This window comes from Leptonotus elevatus, chromosome 15 (genome assembly GCF_054856555.1).
Source record: "Leptonotus elevatus isolate MCC_2025b chromosome 15, RoL_Lele_1.0, whole genome shotgun sequence".
NCBI lineage: Eukaryota > Metazoa > Chordata > Actinopteri > Syngnathiformes > Syngnathidae > Leptonotus > Leptonotus elevatus.
Window position 1 is genome coordinate 19,526,868 of NC_141253.1, and position 21,100 is coordinate 19,547,967.

Here is a 21,100-nt window from a genome sequence, read left to right on the forward strand (position 1 = left end):
TTAAACGATATCAGTTGCTCTGGCTGATGGCGACTGCAGGGGCGTAGCCAGAAATGTTTCATTAGGGTGGCCAGGGTGAAACCATGACTCAAATAGGGGTGGCCATCCATAAGTTCATAACCTCAAATGTCTAAATAAGGGGTTCTTAACCATGCAACCATACCGTTCGCATGCTGACCTTGGGCTGCGAGCACCGACTAGTGGGCTGTATAAAATAATTTCAGAGCATAGAGTATGTTATGAATTAAATGCATTGGAGCTGTTACAATTGTCAATGAGTTGCTCAGTTACAATAGAGCTTTCTGCCACTTGGCAGCAATAAGGCAAATGTCAGTTACTGACCTGTACACAAGTAGAAAAGGAAACCGAAGAGCGAAATTCATGACTAAGTATTAAAAAAAAGGGGGGAGGGGTATAGGGTGGCCGTGGCCACCACGTGCCTCCGCCATTGGTTGGCTGGGCAGAAAAAAACCTTTTGGTGTTAGGCAAGGCAAAGCAGCTTTTTATGTAGCACATTTCATACTCAAGATAATTCATTGTGCTTTACATAATTAAAGTACACTATTTAAAGTGCAATTCAACCCCAAATCAACTTTATTTTTTGCTGATAAACTGTAGAAACGGGTGTCTACTTATGCTGTGTACATGTCCTAGTCATAATTTTGAATTTTTTTTGTACATGTTTGTTGAATGCTTGAATTTGGAGCAAAACCTGTCTGTGTGGCGCCATCTGTAGGTCAAACACTGGGATAACACAATTTGGCAGTTTATCCTTTCATTGGACGAGCATGCCACTTTGTGAATCTGACGTAGTCGCTCTGCAACGGTGGTGTATACAAGCAAAAGGTCCTCTTTTTTTTTTTTACTTTTATTTTACAATTGTTTTTAATAGAAAAAATGTAAACTCACAGATAACAAGCAAGCGCTTAACATTGTAAGAAATTACCAGTATAAAAATATAATAAAATACAAACAAAACAAAAATGAAACACAAAAAAAAAACAACGGCCCGAGATGTTATCAAGAAGTAATAAAAAAAGAAAGAAAAGAAAATAAGTAATACAAAAATCAACTAAACCAACACAATATACCCCAAATGACACATACTTACGAACAGTCTGCACCATTGCCTAAATATGCATGCCATTTCTGCAATCATCTTTCGCCCAAATCTTTTTGAAGGCGTATGCAGGGCTTTTCCTGGCTCAAATTGTGGCAGAGGTGGTACTATCTATGATGAGCGACTACCGATACCAGGTATTGGTGCTCGTGGTGGTGGCCGATACCATTATTGGCCGCCCTCCTACAGCCGTTTTACAATCAGGAACTAGAAATGTGAAATTATATGAATAGAAAGTTGCCATTAATTTCATACAGTTTTAAGGAAAATAATATATATATATATATATATATATATGTGTGTGTGTGTGTGTGTGTGTGTGTGTGTGTGTGTGTGTGTGTGTGTGTGTGTGTGTGTGTGTGTGTGTGTGTGTGTGTGTGTGTGTGTGTGTGTGTGTGTGTGTGTGTGTGTGTGTGTGTGTGTGTGTGTGTGTGTGTGTGTGTGTGTGTGTGTGTGTGTGTGTGTGTGTGTGCGAGAGAGAGAGAGAGAGAGAGAGAGATCTTTCTTTGAAATCATCTGTTATTTTTGGGTGGGGAATATTATTTACTAGTGATATCGGTATTTGGTATCAGTATCGGTGACTACTCAAGAGTTGAGTATCGGTCGGAAAAGTGGTATTGAACATCCCTAATACTGACCATGCACCATGATGACGTGCATGTATGCTCTAAATTCAACTGACTCGCTTTCATCTTTTACAGGCAACATACTTGGAGTTCCAATAAGAATATGACTATTAGCTCTCTAGAGTATGGCATGTGGGAGAGTGACTCTCCCGATCGCATGTTGTTTCTTTAGGAACGCTATGTGGCTTACCTCACTTTCTTTATACCTGTTTCGCATTGCTCGGCATAGAGCGAGTGGCCATTCTACGCGCGTTGCGATGTAAACAACAATAGTGGCGTACATACAAATACAGTTTCTACAAAATATATTAAACTAGAAATGATTTTTGAAAAATGAATCTCATAAATATAGTAAACAACCAAATCGTTTAGAGCAAACTGGTCATTACAGTCGTAGTTCCTTTTAAAACCCATTCCTTGTAGGCTATGCAATAACAATTTTTAACAAGGGCTGCTACAAATGATTACCTTGCTAGCTACCGATAGTCAACTAATTAGTTAGATATTGTTGCAGTTGGTAACACAGTCAAATATTTTGTTGTATTGATGCAATTTTCTTTTCTTCAAACCTTTCCTTAGGGTAAGCTGCAGAAACATCAAGCCTTTGAAGCTGAAGTTCAAGCCAATGCTGGGGCCATAGTCAAACTGGATGACACTGGAAACCTGATGATCAACGAAGGCCATTTTGCCTCTGAGACCATTAGAGTAAGACCTGATGATATGATGGCTCTTAAGTGTTGTAGACATACACTACGTCCACGATGGGTTGGACAGGTGGACTTAGGAGGGTGGTGGTGGTGGAGTGCGTGTGCGTGCGTGTTTTGGAAATCCAACTGATTCATTACATTTTTTGAATGTGTTTTTTAACACTTTAATCTTACTCAGTCCTACACGCCTTACCGGACACAACAGAGACCAATATTTTCAAGTATTAATATGGCTGAGTATCTATTGGTAGGTGTTGAATTGAGGTGAACACTGAATTTCTTTTGAATGCTGTGAATCTTCTATTGTTTGTTGATATTTGGCGAAGGTGTTGGTAAAGCGATTTAAATGAAGTAAATGTTCCTAATTTGTGCAGTTTTGTCTTTGATAACTTCACCAAAACATTCATGTTTTAGTCATCCTTCTGTCTTAACTCTGAACTAGACTCGACTTGAGGAGCTACGGCGCCTATGGGATCTGCTGCTGTTGAGAACCAAGGAGAAGGGAATGCATCTCCTGCAGGCCCAAAAACTAGTCCAATACATCCGTGAGTGTGAAGACACCTTGGGCTGGATCAGTGATAAGGTACAATTTAATGAAGTGCCTTTTTCAGGAGTGGCGGAGCATATGATTCAGCAATAGAGCATGGCAGTGATGATGGCTTTGTTTAATTTTGTTTGTTGCTGTTGAATAAGAGGAAAATTCTAGTCTTTGTAAGAATAGCTTGTTGCCGTTCTGCTTAGTAGTTAGTTTGAGTCAGGTGATGTACACCTTGCTTTTTGGTCAGTCAGCTGGACGAACTTTTCAACCAATCCTCTTTTCTTTTTTTTTACATTAAAATGTAGCTACTTCTTGTTGTTCATTTACTAAATGAAGGTAATTTCATATGGAATGTGATTTCATTTGCATTTTTTTTTTTTAAGTACTGGAAACAATATGCATTTCCATTTCTCTGCTCCACAGGAGGCTATAGCGACATCAGAGGAGCTAGGCCAGGACCTTGAACATGTGGAACTTCTGCAGAAGAAGTTTGAAGAATTTCAGACAGACTTGGCCGCACACGAAGAGCGAGTGAATGAAGTGAACCAGCTGGCAGCCAAGTTGAGGCAAGAAGACCATCCTGAGGTTGAACTAATTGTTTCCAAGCAGGAAGAGGTAAATGCTGCCTGGCAGCGACTGAAAGGCCTGGCCCAGCAAAGACAAGGGAAGCTGTTTGGAGCTGCTGAGGTGCAGCGTTTTAACAGGTAAACATGCTGAAACTGTCATTTTTATTATGCATTTTAACCTCTTTGGTGGCTATGGAAGGCTCTAGTTCTCTTGATTTTTTTTTTAATGACTGTATGAACCTGTTAATTGTTTTTAATAGGGATGTGGATGAGACCATCAGCTGGATTAAGGAAAAGGAGCAACTTATGGCCTCTGATGACTTTGGACGTGATCTGGCTAGTGTACAGGCTCTCCTGCGTAAACACGAGGGTCTAGAGAGAGACTTGGCTGCTCTGGAAGATAAGGCAAGAATATTACTTACATTATTACATTAGGGGTGGGTGATATGGCCCCGCCTAAAAAAACCCTCAATATTTTATTTTTAACACTTAATGATAATTTTATGATATTCAGCAAAAATATGCTAAATCTATACTTGCTTCACAGAATAGTGTGGATAGACAGCGTTTCTGAACAGCAAAGCTTGTCTAGGGCTAGGTAATACAGCGTACAAATTATATCCCGATATTTCAAGGAAATTTGCGTTAATGATATTTTTGACAATATGGGTGATAATTGCTAAACAATATGTGACCCGCTCCGGCAAAAATAATGCATGACACGAAAATGTATTGTTTGGACAAAACTGTCGATTTTCAGATTTCTCCACAAATAGCCTCCTTGAGGTCTCTATTTTCCTTTCCCAGCAGCACAAAAGTAAAAATTGTAATGGAAGTGAATTAAAATAAGCCCCCCCCCCCCCTCATTTCTCAGGCAAGCTACCATCAGTGGCATAGGCAAATTTTGTTGTACTAAAGCCCGCTCCTTGTTGGTGGACACACCAAAAAAATTAAATTAGTAACCTGCCATCCCGGGAAAATGACGCAACTCGCAGAGGGGCAGAATAATCAAGGATTGCCTGAATTTTTGCTGCAAGAGGCCACACTTGACCTTGGTCCACCTCCTTGGTCAAATAGGTTACTGTAGCCCTGCTGAAGTCACCTTTAGCCTAGTTCAACGTAAGGGATACCTCTTGGAGTCTGGCGAAAACTACAGAGTGTTCCCAGTCTGATGTTCATACCAACTACAGGAATAAACCACAATGCCATCAATATATACCTCACAATTCAGGATACTAGACAAAACGATATTCATGAGGCTCTAAAATGTGTCTGGAGCTGTTCTGAGGCCAAATGTATGTAATTGTACAATCTGGTTAATGTCTGCACTTAAAACTGGTTTGGTCTTGGGTCGGAGAGGTGGGGAGGCTTGCCCAGATTTGAGGTTCGCCGGCAAGCAGGCCAGTTGAAGAAGAGACAGTTCAGTTCAGCAGGGAGAAAGTTCATCAAAACAAATAATGTCCTTGCGGCCCTTCGGGATTGCAGTTTTAAATCCTCACGGAGTCTGCTGGCTTCAGAGGTGCCCTTGGTGCGGCTTCGGAGTGCGCCTGGGAGGCCTTCAGAAAAAGGGAAGAGATATTTAATATTCCCGCCACCCAAAAAGAGAAGGGGGAAAAATGGCGGGAATACTTTGGCAGACCAGTTGTGTTCTGACTTTCATCTTGAATGGCTCACGAGAGACAAGGAAAGATGAAGATAGATTTCTGTAGCTAGCATCAACCAACAGCAGGGCCACTTCCATGTCTCATATTGTGGAGGCTGGTAGAAGAATACCACCTTACACTTCTTTGAAAGAGAATTTTGTGAAAATGTTTCAGATTACACTCTATCCCATCGTTGATAAAAGATTATCTTAAATCCTTGATGTCAGAAAGAGAAAGTACCCAAAGTTTACAACTGTTACTCATCTACATGCACTGATAAAAATGCCCACTGATAGAAATGCCCATATACATGCAACACTTTCACAGTAAATCATAGTGTCAACATTTTAGAACAGTAAATACATAACATTTTATAGTTCACTGTTCTGTTGCAAAAGAAGATGCACAAGATGGGTTCTGGAAAAAGTTTTCCCCCGTTATCTTTGGGGAGTCTTCTGGAGGATTCCGGGTTTCCAGAGATGGGGGATGGTCATCTGTCGAGTTACACCAGTTTCTTTGGGTGATGACAGGACAAAAAGGGAGTACTGAGGTTGCAAACATTTGCAACCGGACGATGTTCACTGCATGGGAGAGGGCATTGGTGTGGGTGGGAGTGTCCGTGACATTTGGTGGAAGAGTTTGAGAGCACCCAGGGACTGGGGACGGTATGGGCATTTTTTGGCACAATGTTATGTTGGCCGACATCAGTCTTGATAAACCCCTGAATCATTTCTAGTGTAGAGATGTGGATTTAAGTTGTGCTATTAAATTACTCGTGGAGTATGGACACTAAATCCATATAAAAAAAAAGTTGTGTTCCCTCGTCTGCTGCCGCAGTCACATGACTGAATCCAGCCCGCTGATTCGCAGAATAAAAACTTAGCACATTCTCTTTCTTTGCCGCCTAGTCACACTGATTGCCATTTGAGGATTTCATCACTTCTTCCTGCTTTGCAGACAATCCATTGGACCCGTCCTTTTTTGAATGCGTCCGTTTTGAGGCAGTATTTACTACTCGATAATGTAAAATTGCACATCGTGAAAGCAACTTTGATTATAATATTGAGGATGACATATATCACCCAAGCCGATACGTTGCAATAGGTCAGACAAATGTTAGGTATTTGTGACTTATTCCCAATCTTGTTTGTGTTTTTCAGGTCAACACATTAGGTGGTGATGCCGAACATCTGCAGCAAACACATTCCCAAAATGCCTCTCAGATCCACCTAAAGAAAGATGAGCTCATCGCAAACTGGGAGCGCATTCGCAGTCTGGCTGCTGAGCGTCGTGCCCGTCTGAATGACGCTAACCGGTATAATACCAGGGCTTTGCTTGAATTGTTTGGAGACAAAGTCAGGCATTCTCACTGATGTAAATCCTGAGAGCAAGCATTCAGTGCTATTGTGTAGAACTATTTATATACACAAGTAAAAACCTGCAGTGGTCACAGAAACAACTTCAATAAACAAAAATTTAAATTAACCACATAAAATCAGACGTTGCTTTTTTGAATAGTGGTTCAACAGAATTATTTTAAAAATAAACTCATCAAGAAGAAGATGAATAATATCTGCCTAGTTTGCAATTTTTATTTATTGCATCGCTCATGGTTTAAAACCTTTATGAAAGCTTTTAGGAAGATGACACAGACGTTTTCTCTTATGAAGTATTGTAAGTTTTTTTTTTTTTCACAGTGTTGGCTTGGCATGGCCATGGTCTTTGATGTGCATGACTGGCGCTGGCAATGCGTTTGCACAATTTTGATTAGGGATGCATGATAACTGTTTCTTTCCACCAATACCGATAACTTACTGCTCTTCCACACTGATACGATAACAGATATACGTATGTATATTTTTGAAAACTACAAATATATCTTCTTCTTTTTTTTCAGACGGTGCTCTGATACATATACATTTGCTTAGAATGGGATCCCCATTAGTTTTCTCCATGGTGAAGACTATTCTTCCTGGGGTCCCTCACAGAAATTAGTCAAATAGAATGATATTCTTTACAAGTCAATGGGACATCCTTCACCACAACATTCTAAAATACATAAATAAATACCCAAAAATTGAGCCTGAGTCCCTAAACTACCATAAATTCTAGATCAATTCAAATCGATTGATTGTGGTCGTCTTTCAACCCTGAGGTTGTGGGTTTATTCCCAGGCCAGGGGCAACCATGTCGAAGTATCATTGAGCAAGATACTGAACCCCCAGCATCATCAGTAGGTCACTGAGTAGTCAAAATGTAAAGCGCTTTGAGGGCATTTTAAGGTGGAAAGGCACTATATAAAAATGACGTGCCGTTTAAGAATGTTTGAATACAAACAGAACGGTAAAATGGGTATTTTTTTTCATTTCAGGCGTTTTAAAATGGACATATACAGTATGCTTCGGACGTGTTTTAATATGTGTGTGTGTGTGTGGGGGGGGGTGTGTGTGTGTGTGTACCTCTATTTTACGTAATATCTTGTTTATGTGGTTCTTCATGTCTACAATGAATTCAAGAGAGAAGAAAGAAAAGCAGGATTGCAAACTTTAACACTGTGACTGGCCAGCAATGCCCTGAAATGTGATAGCATCTTCTGATGTTAGTAGATGACAACATAAAAGATGTGACATCAGATTTATCACTCTGCTTTATCTGTAGGTTGCAGCGTTTCACTGCAGACTTCAGAGATCTTACAAGTTGGGTAACGGAGATGAAGGCGCTGATTAATGCTGATGAACTTGCTAATGACGTAGCTGGAGCTGAGGCCCTGCTAGATCGCCATCAGGAGCATAAAGTATAACCCCCTTCTAACACATTTGCATTGAAATATGACCATGTTTTATGTTACCTTGTAACAGTAAATTTCAACGTGTGCTGCTCTAATTTCCTTGTTCACAGGGAGAGATTGATGCCCATGAGGATAGTTTTAGAGCCACTGATGAAGCTGGCCAAATTTTGCTAAAGGCAGGACATTATGCTTTTGAGGAAGTCAAGGAAAAGGTAAGCCTGATACAAAGTAAGCTGTTAAGTACATACAGTACATAATGTACTATGAAATATATGAGAGAAAATTATGATTCTTTTTAGAGTATTCATTGGTGTTTTTGAACAAACATTTTTTTTGGGGGGGGAAATCAACTGATTTGAATATTTGATGCATCCAGTCACAATGCTTTGAATTCATACATTTATAACTGTCAAAAATATAATAGACAGATCAAACAGTAAAAATCAGAAAGAACATTTACCACTTTTAATAAGTATAGGTGTCTCGCCTTTCTCAATTCACCTCATCGGGGCTTGTCTTTTAAATATTTTGCGTGGTTGGAGGTGTTTCCGCCTTTCGCCTGGCAGGTTTTAAAACATCGTTCACAGACCGGTGCGTCTGCGTTAATCGCTTCACATTGCGCATTTGAGTTCATTCCAAAAAACCTCCAAATAGCACTTCGTGCTCCTGCTTTCTCCACCACCTGCGGTGTTGTTAATTCTTCTGCAGCCATCATTTGCTTCATGGTTTCCTTTTTGTCTTCCTCCGCACGTGTTTGCTCCTTCTTTTTCTCTTGTTGTGCACGCGTGGGTCAAACCACGCGGCTACATGTAGGGTGACCAACTGTCCCGCGTAGCGCGTGAACACATAGCCTTTGAATTAGCGGGACACCTGAATTGAGCTTCAAATGCTGTGCCGCGTAACGTGTGCGTGCACAGCATTTGAAGCTTAACTCAAGTGTGCCATTAATTGAAATGCAGTTGGTCACCCTGGCTACTTGGCTACTCCGAAGGAAGTCACCACGTACGTTGCGTAACACAACATGCGTTGCAATGTTGTTTATGAACACTGCTAGAAACATGGTGACAAACATGCAAAAGTTTGACATTTTACAGGAAAAGAAAACCACAGGGAAACGTACAACTTCAATATTTCATCTAATGAAGGAAACACTACAATTAAGCAAAAGCATTTGCACACACAGCGTGGGATAACTTTAAATGACTGTCACATTTGTGATCCATTCACGGGTGCGCAAAGCAGCAGCAGCACAGCGTTTGCTGCGGCTACATAAGCACGTCCTCTCCTGTCAATACTTCAGGTGACTATGTTTGCCTTATTGTAGAACACGAACGTTACTGACTGCTAATGTTAAAGCCCGTATCTGACAGAGCTGCTCAGGCTTGCGGGTAGGGCTGAACGATATATCGTTATGAGACCGAAATTGCGATCTCAGACAGTGCGGTTTTTGGCGCTATACGTTAGGGTTGTAGTGAACGGGAATTCCCCAAAATAGCAGACAGAGTTAACATTCATTGTATTCTGTCATTTAGCATGATTATTATTATTTTTTCTATATTAATACATATTTTTAGATTTGTATTATACTGAAGTATTCAGTACAATTACAAACAATGTCACAGATTATTTTTCAAAATTTATCTTTCATTATCCTTCATTTAACAGTCGTTATATTTAATGCATTTAATTTTTAATGACATGTTCACTGGCATTCAGCAAGACATCCTTCACTCCCATTTCACAACACTTCAATAATAACAGCACGTCCACTGTGGCTCAGTGGCTAGTGCTGCGGAGCATGGACCAGTAAACAAGAGGCAGGGGTTTGAATCCCGTGTTGCGGTTGAAGTATTCTTTTTTTTTTTCATTTATCATTTAACTACAATTAATAATGAATAATTTTCGCGTAATTTATCTTCTCAATTTACTTCGCAAGCATTCTACATGCATTTAGCTATTAGCATTCAGCTTTCAGCATTCCCTCACAATTTCTCCAGTCCAATTTTCTACTTCAACAAAAGATGTCTCTGCCAAATCTAATATTGGGGTCTAAGGAACTGAGCGATAAAATAAAAATAGGGTCTTCAAAGCAACACATACCGTCCACTTGTTATAAATTAGTCATAGTATATAATATACAGTAGTCTGCTTGTGAGATGGGAGTGGTAAGATGGCCGCCTTCAACGGCTTGCATGGGCGTGTATGGCCTATGAGCTATCCAGTTAAACATACAGATCAGTGTTATAGCTATACCGTCCACTTCTTATACATAGTGGTCCCCCGGCCCTATACTATAGTCTACAAGCCGTCTATGTCTAATCTGTACGTGCGGTGCCTAGAGTATATACAGTAGTCTGCTCGGGAGATGGGAGTGGTAAAATGGCCGCCCTGTGGCGTCAACGGCTTGCACGGGCGTGTATGGGCTCCGAGCTATCCAGATTTTTTTTACGTACAGATCAGTGGGTGTAACGCGGCAGCCTTAGTGATTTCAATAACAAAATATGGACAATCCATAACACTTGGCAGCTCTGAAGATGGTAAATCTCACTACTCACTTGTGTCTCTACATTTCGATTTGAGCTGGGCTGTCAGTATACAGTAATACAATCGGACTCTGTAATATGTCTATAAGTTCAATCAAATTACGGGGCATGTTTTGGAATACTTTTATGCATTAAACGCTACTGTATGTTAGGGCTGGGCGCTAAATTGATTTTTTAAATTAATTCGAGGGTTTTGTTTTGAACAATTAAAAAAATTTATAACATTGATGTTTTTTTCCCCCTTTCGTTGCGCCGCGCCCGCGGCTTTCGGCCCCATGGGCTTCCGTAGCGTTAGCTCTGCCAGTCGTGTCCTCACGCACTCCATACGGGAGGAGCTCAACAACAGTAACACTATGTTACCGTGGAGTAGTCATTTACACAAGGAAGCACGCAAGACAAGAAAGGGGCACAATAAGAGCGATCACCAAAGCGGACACGGTGCACCTCGCTAATCATATGGCACCCATGTATACAGTGAGGAAGACTCTGTTTCACCACTTGCTGAAAACGGGAGAACCCAGGTATGTGCTACTGCTACCTAGCCGCAAGTACCGGTATATTCTTGCAGTCGGACATCCGGGCATTTATGACGTCACCAACCACAATAACGCGTCGCCATATTGAAAAGGGGGCATAACACAAGCATTTGCTCTGTCGTGCATTGGATTACAAACGCGTCAAATTTAGGTCTTATTTGCGTTGTGTTGTTCGTCGGAATGACTAAAAGTTGCTGTGTTGCGGCTTGTAAGACAAGGAAGAATTCAGAGTCGCATCTGCAGTTCTTCAATCTTCATTCTTCCTCGTGAGAAGAAAAGGAGACACAAATGGCTGAAAGCAATCAATCGAGGAACAGTGAAAGCAGGCGGTACCGTGGACGATTTTCGCCTGTGGGAACCTAAAATCAGGCACACTTACGTTATTACTGGTGAGTAAAAGTTTAATCAATTTTTTTGCCCTAATCAGCAGCTAGGATTCAAAAGACTAGGCAGTGGTTATTACTACCGTAACAGGCAACTCTCTTGTTAGCGTTGTTTTGCCGTGCTCTGATTGGTCAATTGCCAGAGCGATATATAATTGGCCTGGCGGGAATTGGTTATTTTGCCGTGACGTGAGTCATGCACTGCGTGGTTCCTGCCTCGTAACACCCCACTTTGTTCTACTGCGATTCATGGCAAAATAACGCTTGGAGGCAAATTGCTGGTTACGGCAAAATAACCACTTTGTATATACTACCAGTTTGCTCACTTCCACACAATACATATTCCATGTATTATTGCAAGTCTTTCCTGTGGTTCCCAATAAAAAATCGCCACTTCTTTCTAGGTGCTAAGGTCAACATGGAGAACCACCCAGATTATGTACCTTCCATCTTCCCAAAGAAAGAAAATAAATAAAGTCCTGGCTCTGGGTGTAAGGTGGCACAACATGAGAGAGCATCATGGAGATCACGGAGATCTTAATACAGTACATGATTACTATAACATGCATGACAGGATACAGGATCTTGAAGTAATTTTATTTTATTTCTTAATGCATTACTGTTCCTGGCAGATGTCAACCCTTGAAGTGCCGACAAAGAGCATCTCTCAAAGTCTGCACGTCTTCAACTCTAAATGAAACAGAACCTTGGTTTCATGATTAAATTGCCTGACGGAAAATATTAATCAAATCCACCTTCCTGTTTTCTGTGCTTAATTTCCTAGACTAACCACATTTGTTGACTGTTTTGAGATCTTCATCGAATTGCCAAAGAACCTGCTAGCCAGAGCTCAGTGCTACAGTAGCTACAAAAAACATTGTACTGTTAAAGTATTTGTTGCTCGCAATCCATTGGGAAATGTCACATTTTTGTCTAGTTGTTGGGGTGGGAGGGCTTCTGATGTACAGATAGTTCGTGAGTCTATTTTTATTGATTCCAAGTATCACATGCTTGGTGACCAGATACTTGCTGACAGGGGGTTTACCCTTCATGGGGACTTTGTTACTCGTTGCAGCTGTGAACTTTTGACTCCAGCGTTTACGAAGGGTAAGAAACAGCTACCTGCCAGGGAAGTAGAGATATCAAGGAACATTTCCTTCGTGAGTATGCATGTCAAACGTGTTATATAAAATAGATTTAGTGTTCTGAAAGGTACACTGCTAATTCGATGTGTGCAGACTTTGAAAGATGAAGCGCTGGGATGTACTTTATCGAATTGCGATAAGATTGTGCGAGTGTGTGCCATTTTGAGCAACATTGGGCCCCAGCATTGTGTATAATGGAACAGTAAATTGAGATCATCTTACAAATCATTGTGATGTATTCATCGTATTTGATTTTGGCCATTAGAGGTTGACCACTGTAACCGCACAGCATTTTTTATTAGTTTCTTAGTCAAAATCTCATTTAATCTGTAGATTTTTAACTGTTCTCTTTTCTGCTGATGTACTGAGGGACTCGAAAGGCGCTTCCAATTCAAATGTATTTTTATAGTTTGGAATTTGTCTTTTGATTGTTGCAGCAGATGTGCTGTGATTATTATTTTTTTAAATTTACATGAATAAAGTCTTATGACAGTAAATGGTACCTCATTTGTTTTACTAGCTATTTCTTTCCTCCTATTATTTGCAATGGAACATAAAACATGATAGAAAGTATAAATGTTATTGCACAAAGATGAGGTAGAACACAAGTAAATAAAAATAAAAAACTGCGCAAAAACCATAAACGATATTTACATGCTATGTAAGCAAAAAAATGCAGACAAGCTCACTTTGTTTTACGGCAGTCTCGACAATACAATTTTCTTGCTTTTGGCAGCCTTTTAAGTTTCAAACACACCAGGTGAAACCAGTTGTCGCATGAGTCACATCCCACCATAGGCCCTTCTTCTGAGGTGGCTTTACACACGCAATAAAGTGTGGCAGTGACTCGCGATAATTATAAGTCATGCTGAATGGGTTTTTATGAAAAAAATGCAAAACAGCTGAAATGTATTAATTTTGGGCAACATTTGTCTAACGATGTTTACTTGTGCGTGCCCCCTTTCCAAAATGGCCGACACGTTGCTTCGCGAGATGATGTCATCGTGACATCACGCCGACTGCGAGAATTGCTCAAGTTGCCCCACGCGATTTTTAGGCAGTGGTCATTTTGCTGTGACTGGCAACTCAAATACTAGCGATATTTTTGCTCTGAACGGCTCCAATATTGGTGAATCGCCAGAGTGAGGAAATCTTTAGCCTGCTGTAAATTAGGTATTTTATCCTGATTGCTTATAGACATTTGCAAGCTTATGTTAATAGCACAAATGTGCACGTTTATGTCGCTGCCTGAAGTTCTTGGTTTATGTAAAAAAAAAAAAAATATATATATATATATATATATAATAATGATATAAAATCCAGAAAAAATCGTAAATCGCATTTTTTGTTAAAAAAGCGGAGATTTTATTTTTAGGCAAAATCGCTCAGCCCTACTGTATGTCCTTGTCTTTTGTGCACTGTGAGACTGCTTCATTTAAACAATAAAAACTGAGTGAGCAACTTACTGACAGCTCGGACTCTGGGTGGCGAGGTGGTGCCATCGCTTACTGACAGCTTTGTCAACAGCGAGGAGGGCTACTGACGTCACACATGCTGAGGTGGTAACAAGTGGGGGACGTGAAAATGAGCTGTAATGGCTTGCAAAATTCATAGAAATATCTTCTTTTTTTACAAGGCAGTTTCATCACATATTTACAAAAGCAGTCACTGATTCATATTATCTGTACTTGTACTGTTTCTTGAAAATGTTTTCTCATCACACTTTGTCTGATGTCTCATACACTTTGTGTGTGCAGCTGGGCATCCTTACTGAAGAAAAGGAGTCTCTCTTGGAGTTGTGGGAGCTTCGCAGGCAGCAGTATGAGCAGTGTATGGACCTCCAACTTTTCTACAGGGATACAGAGCAAGTAGACAACTGGATGAGCAAACAAGAGGTAACCTGACTACTCAATGCAACAGTCCCTTCATGTGTGTGTCTAATGCTATGTTCAGACCAACAGTCGGGGAGGCGTTTCTGGCGGCGCGATTGCATTGTAGTCAATGGACTTCGCGCGGGGGTGCGCTATGGCGTACCGGGCGGCTCTTTTAGGACGTTTCCGGCGAGCATTTCAATACTTTGCCCATTTCGCCAGCGTTGGCTGAATTGAACTTTTGGCGCCATCGCATCAGCGACAGCCAATCTGTGTCGAGATAGTATACGTCACACAGCAGACAAAACAACAGGAAGTGGTTGTGTACAGAATGTGTAGCATAGCAATGGAGGATAGCTTGATCGTCACGGTTTGCAGGAACCCAGAGTTGTTAGACACTGCGATCTACGTGTACCGGGACTGGGCCAAAAAAGAGATTGCTTAGGGGAAGAAGCGTGGAAGTCGGCTTTTCTAGTGAGTTTGTTTGTTTAATTGTCGAATTGTGAAACAAGCTAGCAATGCTACAATAAAGTTAGCACCACCTACCAAAGCGGAAATCCCTCCTCTTCCTCCGTTGCGGCGCTGATCAAAACAAATTCCATTGAGAACCCCGCGAACAAACACGTGCGAGACCAGCGTGGCGTTGCGATATTTTCGGTTCGATCTGAACGTAGCATTATAGAAAATGTCTTGCCTTGTGACAAAAATCGGGGATTTTTCCCTTTTAATAGTTATTTGCAGTCATAATATGAACAACCAGGGTGGCACGGTGATTCACGGGCTACCCCGTCCACCTCCCAGTGCAGAGGTTGTGAGTTCGAATTCCAGGTCTTCCTGGGTGGAGTTTGCATGTTCTCCCCGTGCCTGCATGTTTTTTTTCCGGGTACTTCGGTTTTCTCCCACATTCCAAAAACATGCTTGGCAGGTTAATTGGACATTCTAAATTGTCTCTAGGTGTGATTGTGAGTGTTAATGGTTGTTTGTCTGTGTGCCTTGCGATTGGCTGGCAACCAGTGCAGGGTGTACCCCGGCTACTGTCTTTAGACAGCTAAAATGGGCTCCAGCACCCTCGTAACCCTTATGAGGAATAAGTGGTTCGGAAAATGGATGGATTGATGAATATGAACAACCTGTAACTGACATGTAGGTAAATCTGCAAGTAGCCTTTTGCATAAATCTGTTTAAAAAATGTTGGTAAGTACATTTCTCCCGCTTGTAGGATATTGCTGTTTATTTTTTAAGCATTAAACAATACCATGTAAACAATCATTGGTTAATAAACAATCGGAAAATGCATACTTTTGAATGAATACTTTTGCACACTCTTCAGTTTTTTAGTTGTATAAGAAGTTTGAAATAAGTGTAGCGATTATTTGGGTTGCCGTAATGGTTTATGAGAAATTACGGTACTGAGGGGAGTTGTAATTTCCTCAGCAACCTCTGGGGCACCATGTTGACTTTGCTTGTTTGTAGGAGCAAAATAAACGATAAAAATCCTATTATCAAGAATTCATAATCTGAAGTTGCTACTTTAGTTAATCCTGGAGTTCTTTGATTTCATAAGAGAATTACTAATCCACTCAGTAAACAAATGATTCGGCAGAAATAGAATTTCCAGACAACAAATGTATTTAGTAAACACACATATATCAGTCACAGCCTAACCTATTAATGAAACGTAATAAAAATGTGAATCAAAGATAAAAGAATAAAAAAACTTGCAACCTAAGATAAAAAAAAAGGGTAGATGAAAAAGGTAGATAGGGGATAAAGATGGAAGCGTTTAACCTGTCAATTCTTTTATGTTTGAATAAAAGCGTTGCACCAGTAATATATGGTCAGGTTGCAATGCAGGCGCAACTTCCGGACTGGTTCAGTCGCACGGGAGAGAGAGAGACTCGAGCGTCGATCCTGGATTGAATGCTGGAATGCTGCACCAGGTCTCCGGTTGGTGGCGAGGTGCACGCGCGGCGTGGAGGCCGCGGCAGGTCCTTGGCTGGCGCACGTCCAGCTGGAATGCTGCCCGGGAGTCTCTGGCTGCTGGTCGGTGATGCACGCGCGGCGTGGAGGTCGCGACAGGTCCTTGCGCCTCAGACTCACGGCTGGAACAGACACCCGCGCCTTGGGGGATGCGCAGGGTGTTTTTCGAGCCCTTGCTTGATGCGCGTTGTGGCTCAAAGGAAGAAGCCGCGTGGTCACCCTCAGCGACCACGTTTCTCGTGATGATCAGAAAAAGTTCATGGGGCCAGACGTGAGGTGGAGAGAGGGTGGAAGAGTTGCAGGAACGGGAGAGTCCTTGAGCAGTTCATTGGGCGAAGGAGAGGGGAAGAGAATTGCAGGAAAAGAGAGTCCTTGAGCAGTTCATAGGGCAAAGGAGAGGGGAAGAGCGTTCAGGAAAAGAGAGAGAAGTTCCTTCGCGCGCGGGTTTTTAAAACTGTGTCACAGGGGGCCGGGCCGTAGTCACGCCCCTTCCGTGCGCATGAAGCAGACTTGGTTGATTGAGACCAAGCTTTTGGGATAGTATTTGATCATTTTTGGATCAGAATTGACAAGCCAGATGCTTCATTTATCATTCTGAACACTTTTCAAACATTACCGTGATCATAAAGTAATTGAATCCGCTAAAATTACTAATTAGCTAAACTTGGGTGGCTACAGAAATTACACCCTGCATTCATTTGAGATAGACATACAAGTTGTGTACAAATATTAACAACAGGAGTTACTTGATGTATGTATGTATGTAAATTAAAAGTCTAGGCTCGCTATAGAAAGAGATGCTGGAACTGACGATTAACTATAATAAGATTATTCGCTGATGTTTGGATTATTCGCTGATGTTTGGATCACGTGATGAAGTAAAGTAAGAAAGAGCATACACAGCCATGTTGTATAAATGTGCATCTTGTGCCTATTCAACACGGCTGTACGTGCGTCTGGCTTTTTGATTTCGTGCTGAGAGACACATTATGGTGTTTGCGACTATTATTAGTTGTTATCCCAACCGCTGCTGTGAAGCGGTTGGGATGAAGATCAGCACCTCCAAAATCAGAGACCATGGTCCTCAGTCGGAAAAGGGTGGTGTGCCCTCTCCGGGTCGGGGATGAGATCCTGCCCTAAGTGGAGGAGTTCAAGTTTCTTGGGGTCTTGTTCACGAGTCAGGGCAGGATGGAGCGGGAGATTGACAGGGGGATCAATGCAGCGTCTGCAGTGATGTGGACTCTGTATCGGTCCGTTGTGGTAAAGAAGGAGCGGAGTCAAAAGGCGAAGCTCTTGATTTACCGGTCGATCTACGTTCCTACCCTTACCTATGAGCTGTGGGTCGTGACCAAAAGAAGAAGGTCAAGATACAAGTGTCCAAAATGAGAACAAGATCCCGAACAGAGGCGGCCAAAATGAGTTTCCGCCGCAGGGTGTCCCTTAGAGATAGGGTGAGAAGCTCGGTCATCCGGGAGGGACTCCGGGTCGAGCCGCTGCTCCTCCGCTTTGAGAGGAGCCAGTTGAGCTCGGGCATCTGGTTCGGATGTGTCCTGGACGCCTCCCTGGAGAGGTGTTCCGGGCATGGCCCACCGGCAGGAGGCCCCGGGGACGACCCAGTACACGTTGGAGGGACTATGTCTCTCGGCTGGCCTGGGAACGCCTTGGGATCCTGCTGGGGGAGCTGGTTGAAGTGGGAAATCTGGGCTTCCCTGCTAAAGCTGCTGCCCCCGCAACTCGATCTCGGATAAGCGGCAGAAGATGGATGGATGGATTAGTTGTTATGTCCATTTATATCAATCATTTGTGAATGACGTTGGAGGCGATCGCTGGTTTGTTTTGGAACAGGTGCCCAAAACGCAGCGCTTGCTAGCAGCTCAGCTAAAAACATGCCCTAGTTATGACATACATTGTATAGAAAATCACTTATTTTTATCAACTTAGACCAAAATTTTAACTTTTGTACTGCTGGAAATGAAAATAAAGACCTTAAAGGGGGTTCTTTTTGGTGAAATCTCAAAATTTACATTTTTGTCCAAGCAATCTATTTTTTTTTTATTTACTCAAAATACTAATCCCCGCCTGATTTTGTGAAAACACATCACATATGTATGACGAAAATTATTTAAGACTGGCATGTTCATTTTGTACTCTGTATCTTGAATGTTTTTAGGCTTTCCTCTTGAATGAAGATCTTGGTGACTCCCTGGATAGTGTAGAGGCACTGCTTAAGAAGCATGAAGACTTTGAAAAGTCTCTTAGCGCTCAAGAAGAAAAGATCACTGTAAGTTTTACATTTTAAAGAAATATTCACAATATACTGTACATATACAGTATTCGGAGTGTGTCAGCAAAGGTTCCAGGACTGGTGTCACATAAGATATCTTGAAAATCTATTCTATGGCTTTTTCCCTGTAGGGCTCTACACTACCTGTTATACTGCTAGCACCAGCATAGGATTTCGTTGCACATTTTTTTGTGGTGGTACCGCATGACCACATTTTAAATCAGCCTGACTTTTTTTTTAACAGATGTGCTGTTTTTAATATCGTCACATGACGGCGACGATATTGTGGTCGTTTTAATTTCGCGATATCACGATATTGTTACATCCCTAGTCATTATGAAACCCAAGAAGCCTCCGAGGCTGTACCCGCACCGCTGCAATATGATTGACTGCCGCGTTGCTGGAAGGATATGATTCACATGCCATGATGCGCCACTGTAACCTTGGACGGCGCCATGATGGGTTAGCGCTCATGTTGTGTGAAAGGACCCAACAGAACGCTGATGGACCGAATCAAAACTATTAAACCAAACAGTTTAAAGGGTTTTTAAAAATCGTTCCACCCCTAATACTTGCATTCATGAATAAAACATAGCTAGCGCTAATGCTAAAATGATGGACGATCCCATTGAAATGCTAACGGTAAATTAGCATCGGCTTTGCAAGTGATATTTCTTCAAGTAATGAATACTCACACACAAATGTTGTGGACACACGGGTTAGATAACACTACTCACAGGCACAATTTCTTTCACGATCTGTGAACAACGAGTTGTGTTAAAAGAGCCAAATGGACATTTCTTCATTTAAAATTTGTACTCCATCCATGCACGGCACCACATTCCCTGTAAGAGTCCAACACACTCAGGGACAGTTGTTCCCTGAGGTCCCAGGTTAGTTAATTAAGTCCCAAGACTTGTGAATATAAGATAAAATAAATATGATGAGGAGATAAGGGCAATGTAGTGGGAAAAATATAGCAGCATAAATGGAACCAAATAAAAATCCGCGTTTGAGGGAATCTGCAGTAAGTGAACCGCAAAGTACAGAGGAACCACTGTATATGATTAAATATTACCTTTGACACTATGGGGATGTAATTTCTTATGAAATATGAATTATTTTGCTGGCTATTTTTCTAACCTGTAAGTAAGATGCCCGGTTCAGTAAAAACCCATCTCTCCCGTGTAGCCTCCACGCCCCTCTTGTCCTAGCATACTGCTGCGCACACCGCCCTCAAAACTCTGGAGCTCTCCTGTAAATAACCGACCATATGGCACTTTGCGCGTCATGCTTCTTAGCGAGGAGTAGATGGGCAGTGAGCACTTCAGTGCTTGAAACCATCTTCCTGCGTCCTCTCGCACACATGCAGAAAGAGGCGTGCCGCTTAAGGCGTTTTCCACATATCGGTAGACAGGCAGCCATGCGTGAATGTGTAGCTGCCTTTAAAACACAGAGTTGGCAAGCTGTCTCATTTGTATTTTTTTTTTAAATACCGGTACTAAAAAAATGATACCAAGCCATTTTTTATGCCAAAACATCGACGTACGGTACTGGTACCGGTATCCCGTGCAACACTAGTTCATCAGCATAAAGTTTGTACTTGTAGTTGAGACGAGCGTCAGCCGCAGCACGTGTGGAACCTTTTTGGAAATTTAAGACGGTCAATTGTCATTGCACTTTGGCATTGCAATTGTGAAGGATAATTCATTGCTTTGCTTAATTGGAAACTACTAATGGTTCAACTTCTCCCCATCTGCCCAAGAGTACCTGGCTGCAGACCTGTACTGTCAAGACAGGATCTGCTGTCACAATAGTTAAAAGTACTCCTCGCGCTTAATATAGTGATCTCTAATATCCAACCTGTCCAGCTTGTGCATCTATCTCATTATGTCCTTTTCATCAAAGTGAGATCTGAATTCACTCAGACAAGCTGCAAGTGAATTCACTTTAGCACCATCTTGGAGAGCAGGAATGACTCTTGATGCTCAGAGATGGGTGAACGGAGGAAAACACCACATCTAGGTTTTTTTTGGTGAGGAATTAGCATTTTAATATGGATGGATAAAAAAAGTTACAAAAAAGTAAAATTTTTCATGATACAGACTCTTTAAAACTATCTGCCGTGATCAAAGGCTTTTATCTTCTATGATTGCAACGCAACAAAGCTACGTGCTATGCGAATGGCCACAGTGATACCGCCATACACAAAGCAATGCATGTTGTTTTTGAAGAAAGATGGAGAAGAAATCATAACTTCCTCAATTCTCAACAGATTTTACTTTTTTGTAAACACCAAAACGCTTGCTATCAATACAGAACATGCATCCTTGATTTTTTGTTTTTTGACGTCCAGTCGTCCACGAGCAT

The 21,100-nt window shown here is 41.6% G+C and overlaps 1 protein-coding gene across 5 annotated transcripts in view; it reads left to right on the top strand.

Moving 5' to 3' along the window:
- The window catches only part of sptan1 (spectrin alpha, non-erythrocytic 1), a 125,124-nt gene that overhangs the window by 5,227 nt on the left and 98,797 nt on the right, over positions 1 to 21,100 (top strand). For all 5 annotated transcript variants that reach the window (XM_086096406.1, XM_086096407.1, XM_086096408.1 and 2 more), the window contains exons 3-11: positions 2,326 to 2,451; positions 2,896 to 3,036; positions 3,415 to 3,695; positions 3,818 to 3,962; positions 6,361 to 6,515; positions 7,859 to 7,994; positions 8,099 to 8,200; positions 14,353 to 14,490; positions 18,617 to 18,727. In XM_086096406.1, the coding sequence (XP_085952532.1) occupies positions 2,326 to 2,451; positions 2,896 to 3,036; positions 3,415 to 3,695; positions 3,818 to 3,962; positions 6,361 to 6,515; positions 7,859 to 7,994; positions 8,099 to 8,200; positions 14,353 to 14,490; positions 18,617 to 18,727 (1,335 nt within the window). The remainder of the gene's footprint in view (positions 1 to 2,325; positions 2,452 to 2,895; positions 3,037 to 3,414; positions 3,696 to 3,817; positions 3,963 to 6,360; positions 6,516 to 7,858; positions 7,995 to 8,098; positions 8,201 to 14,352; positions 14,491 to 18,616; positions 18,728 to 21,100) is intronic.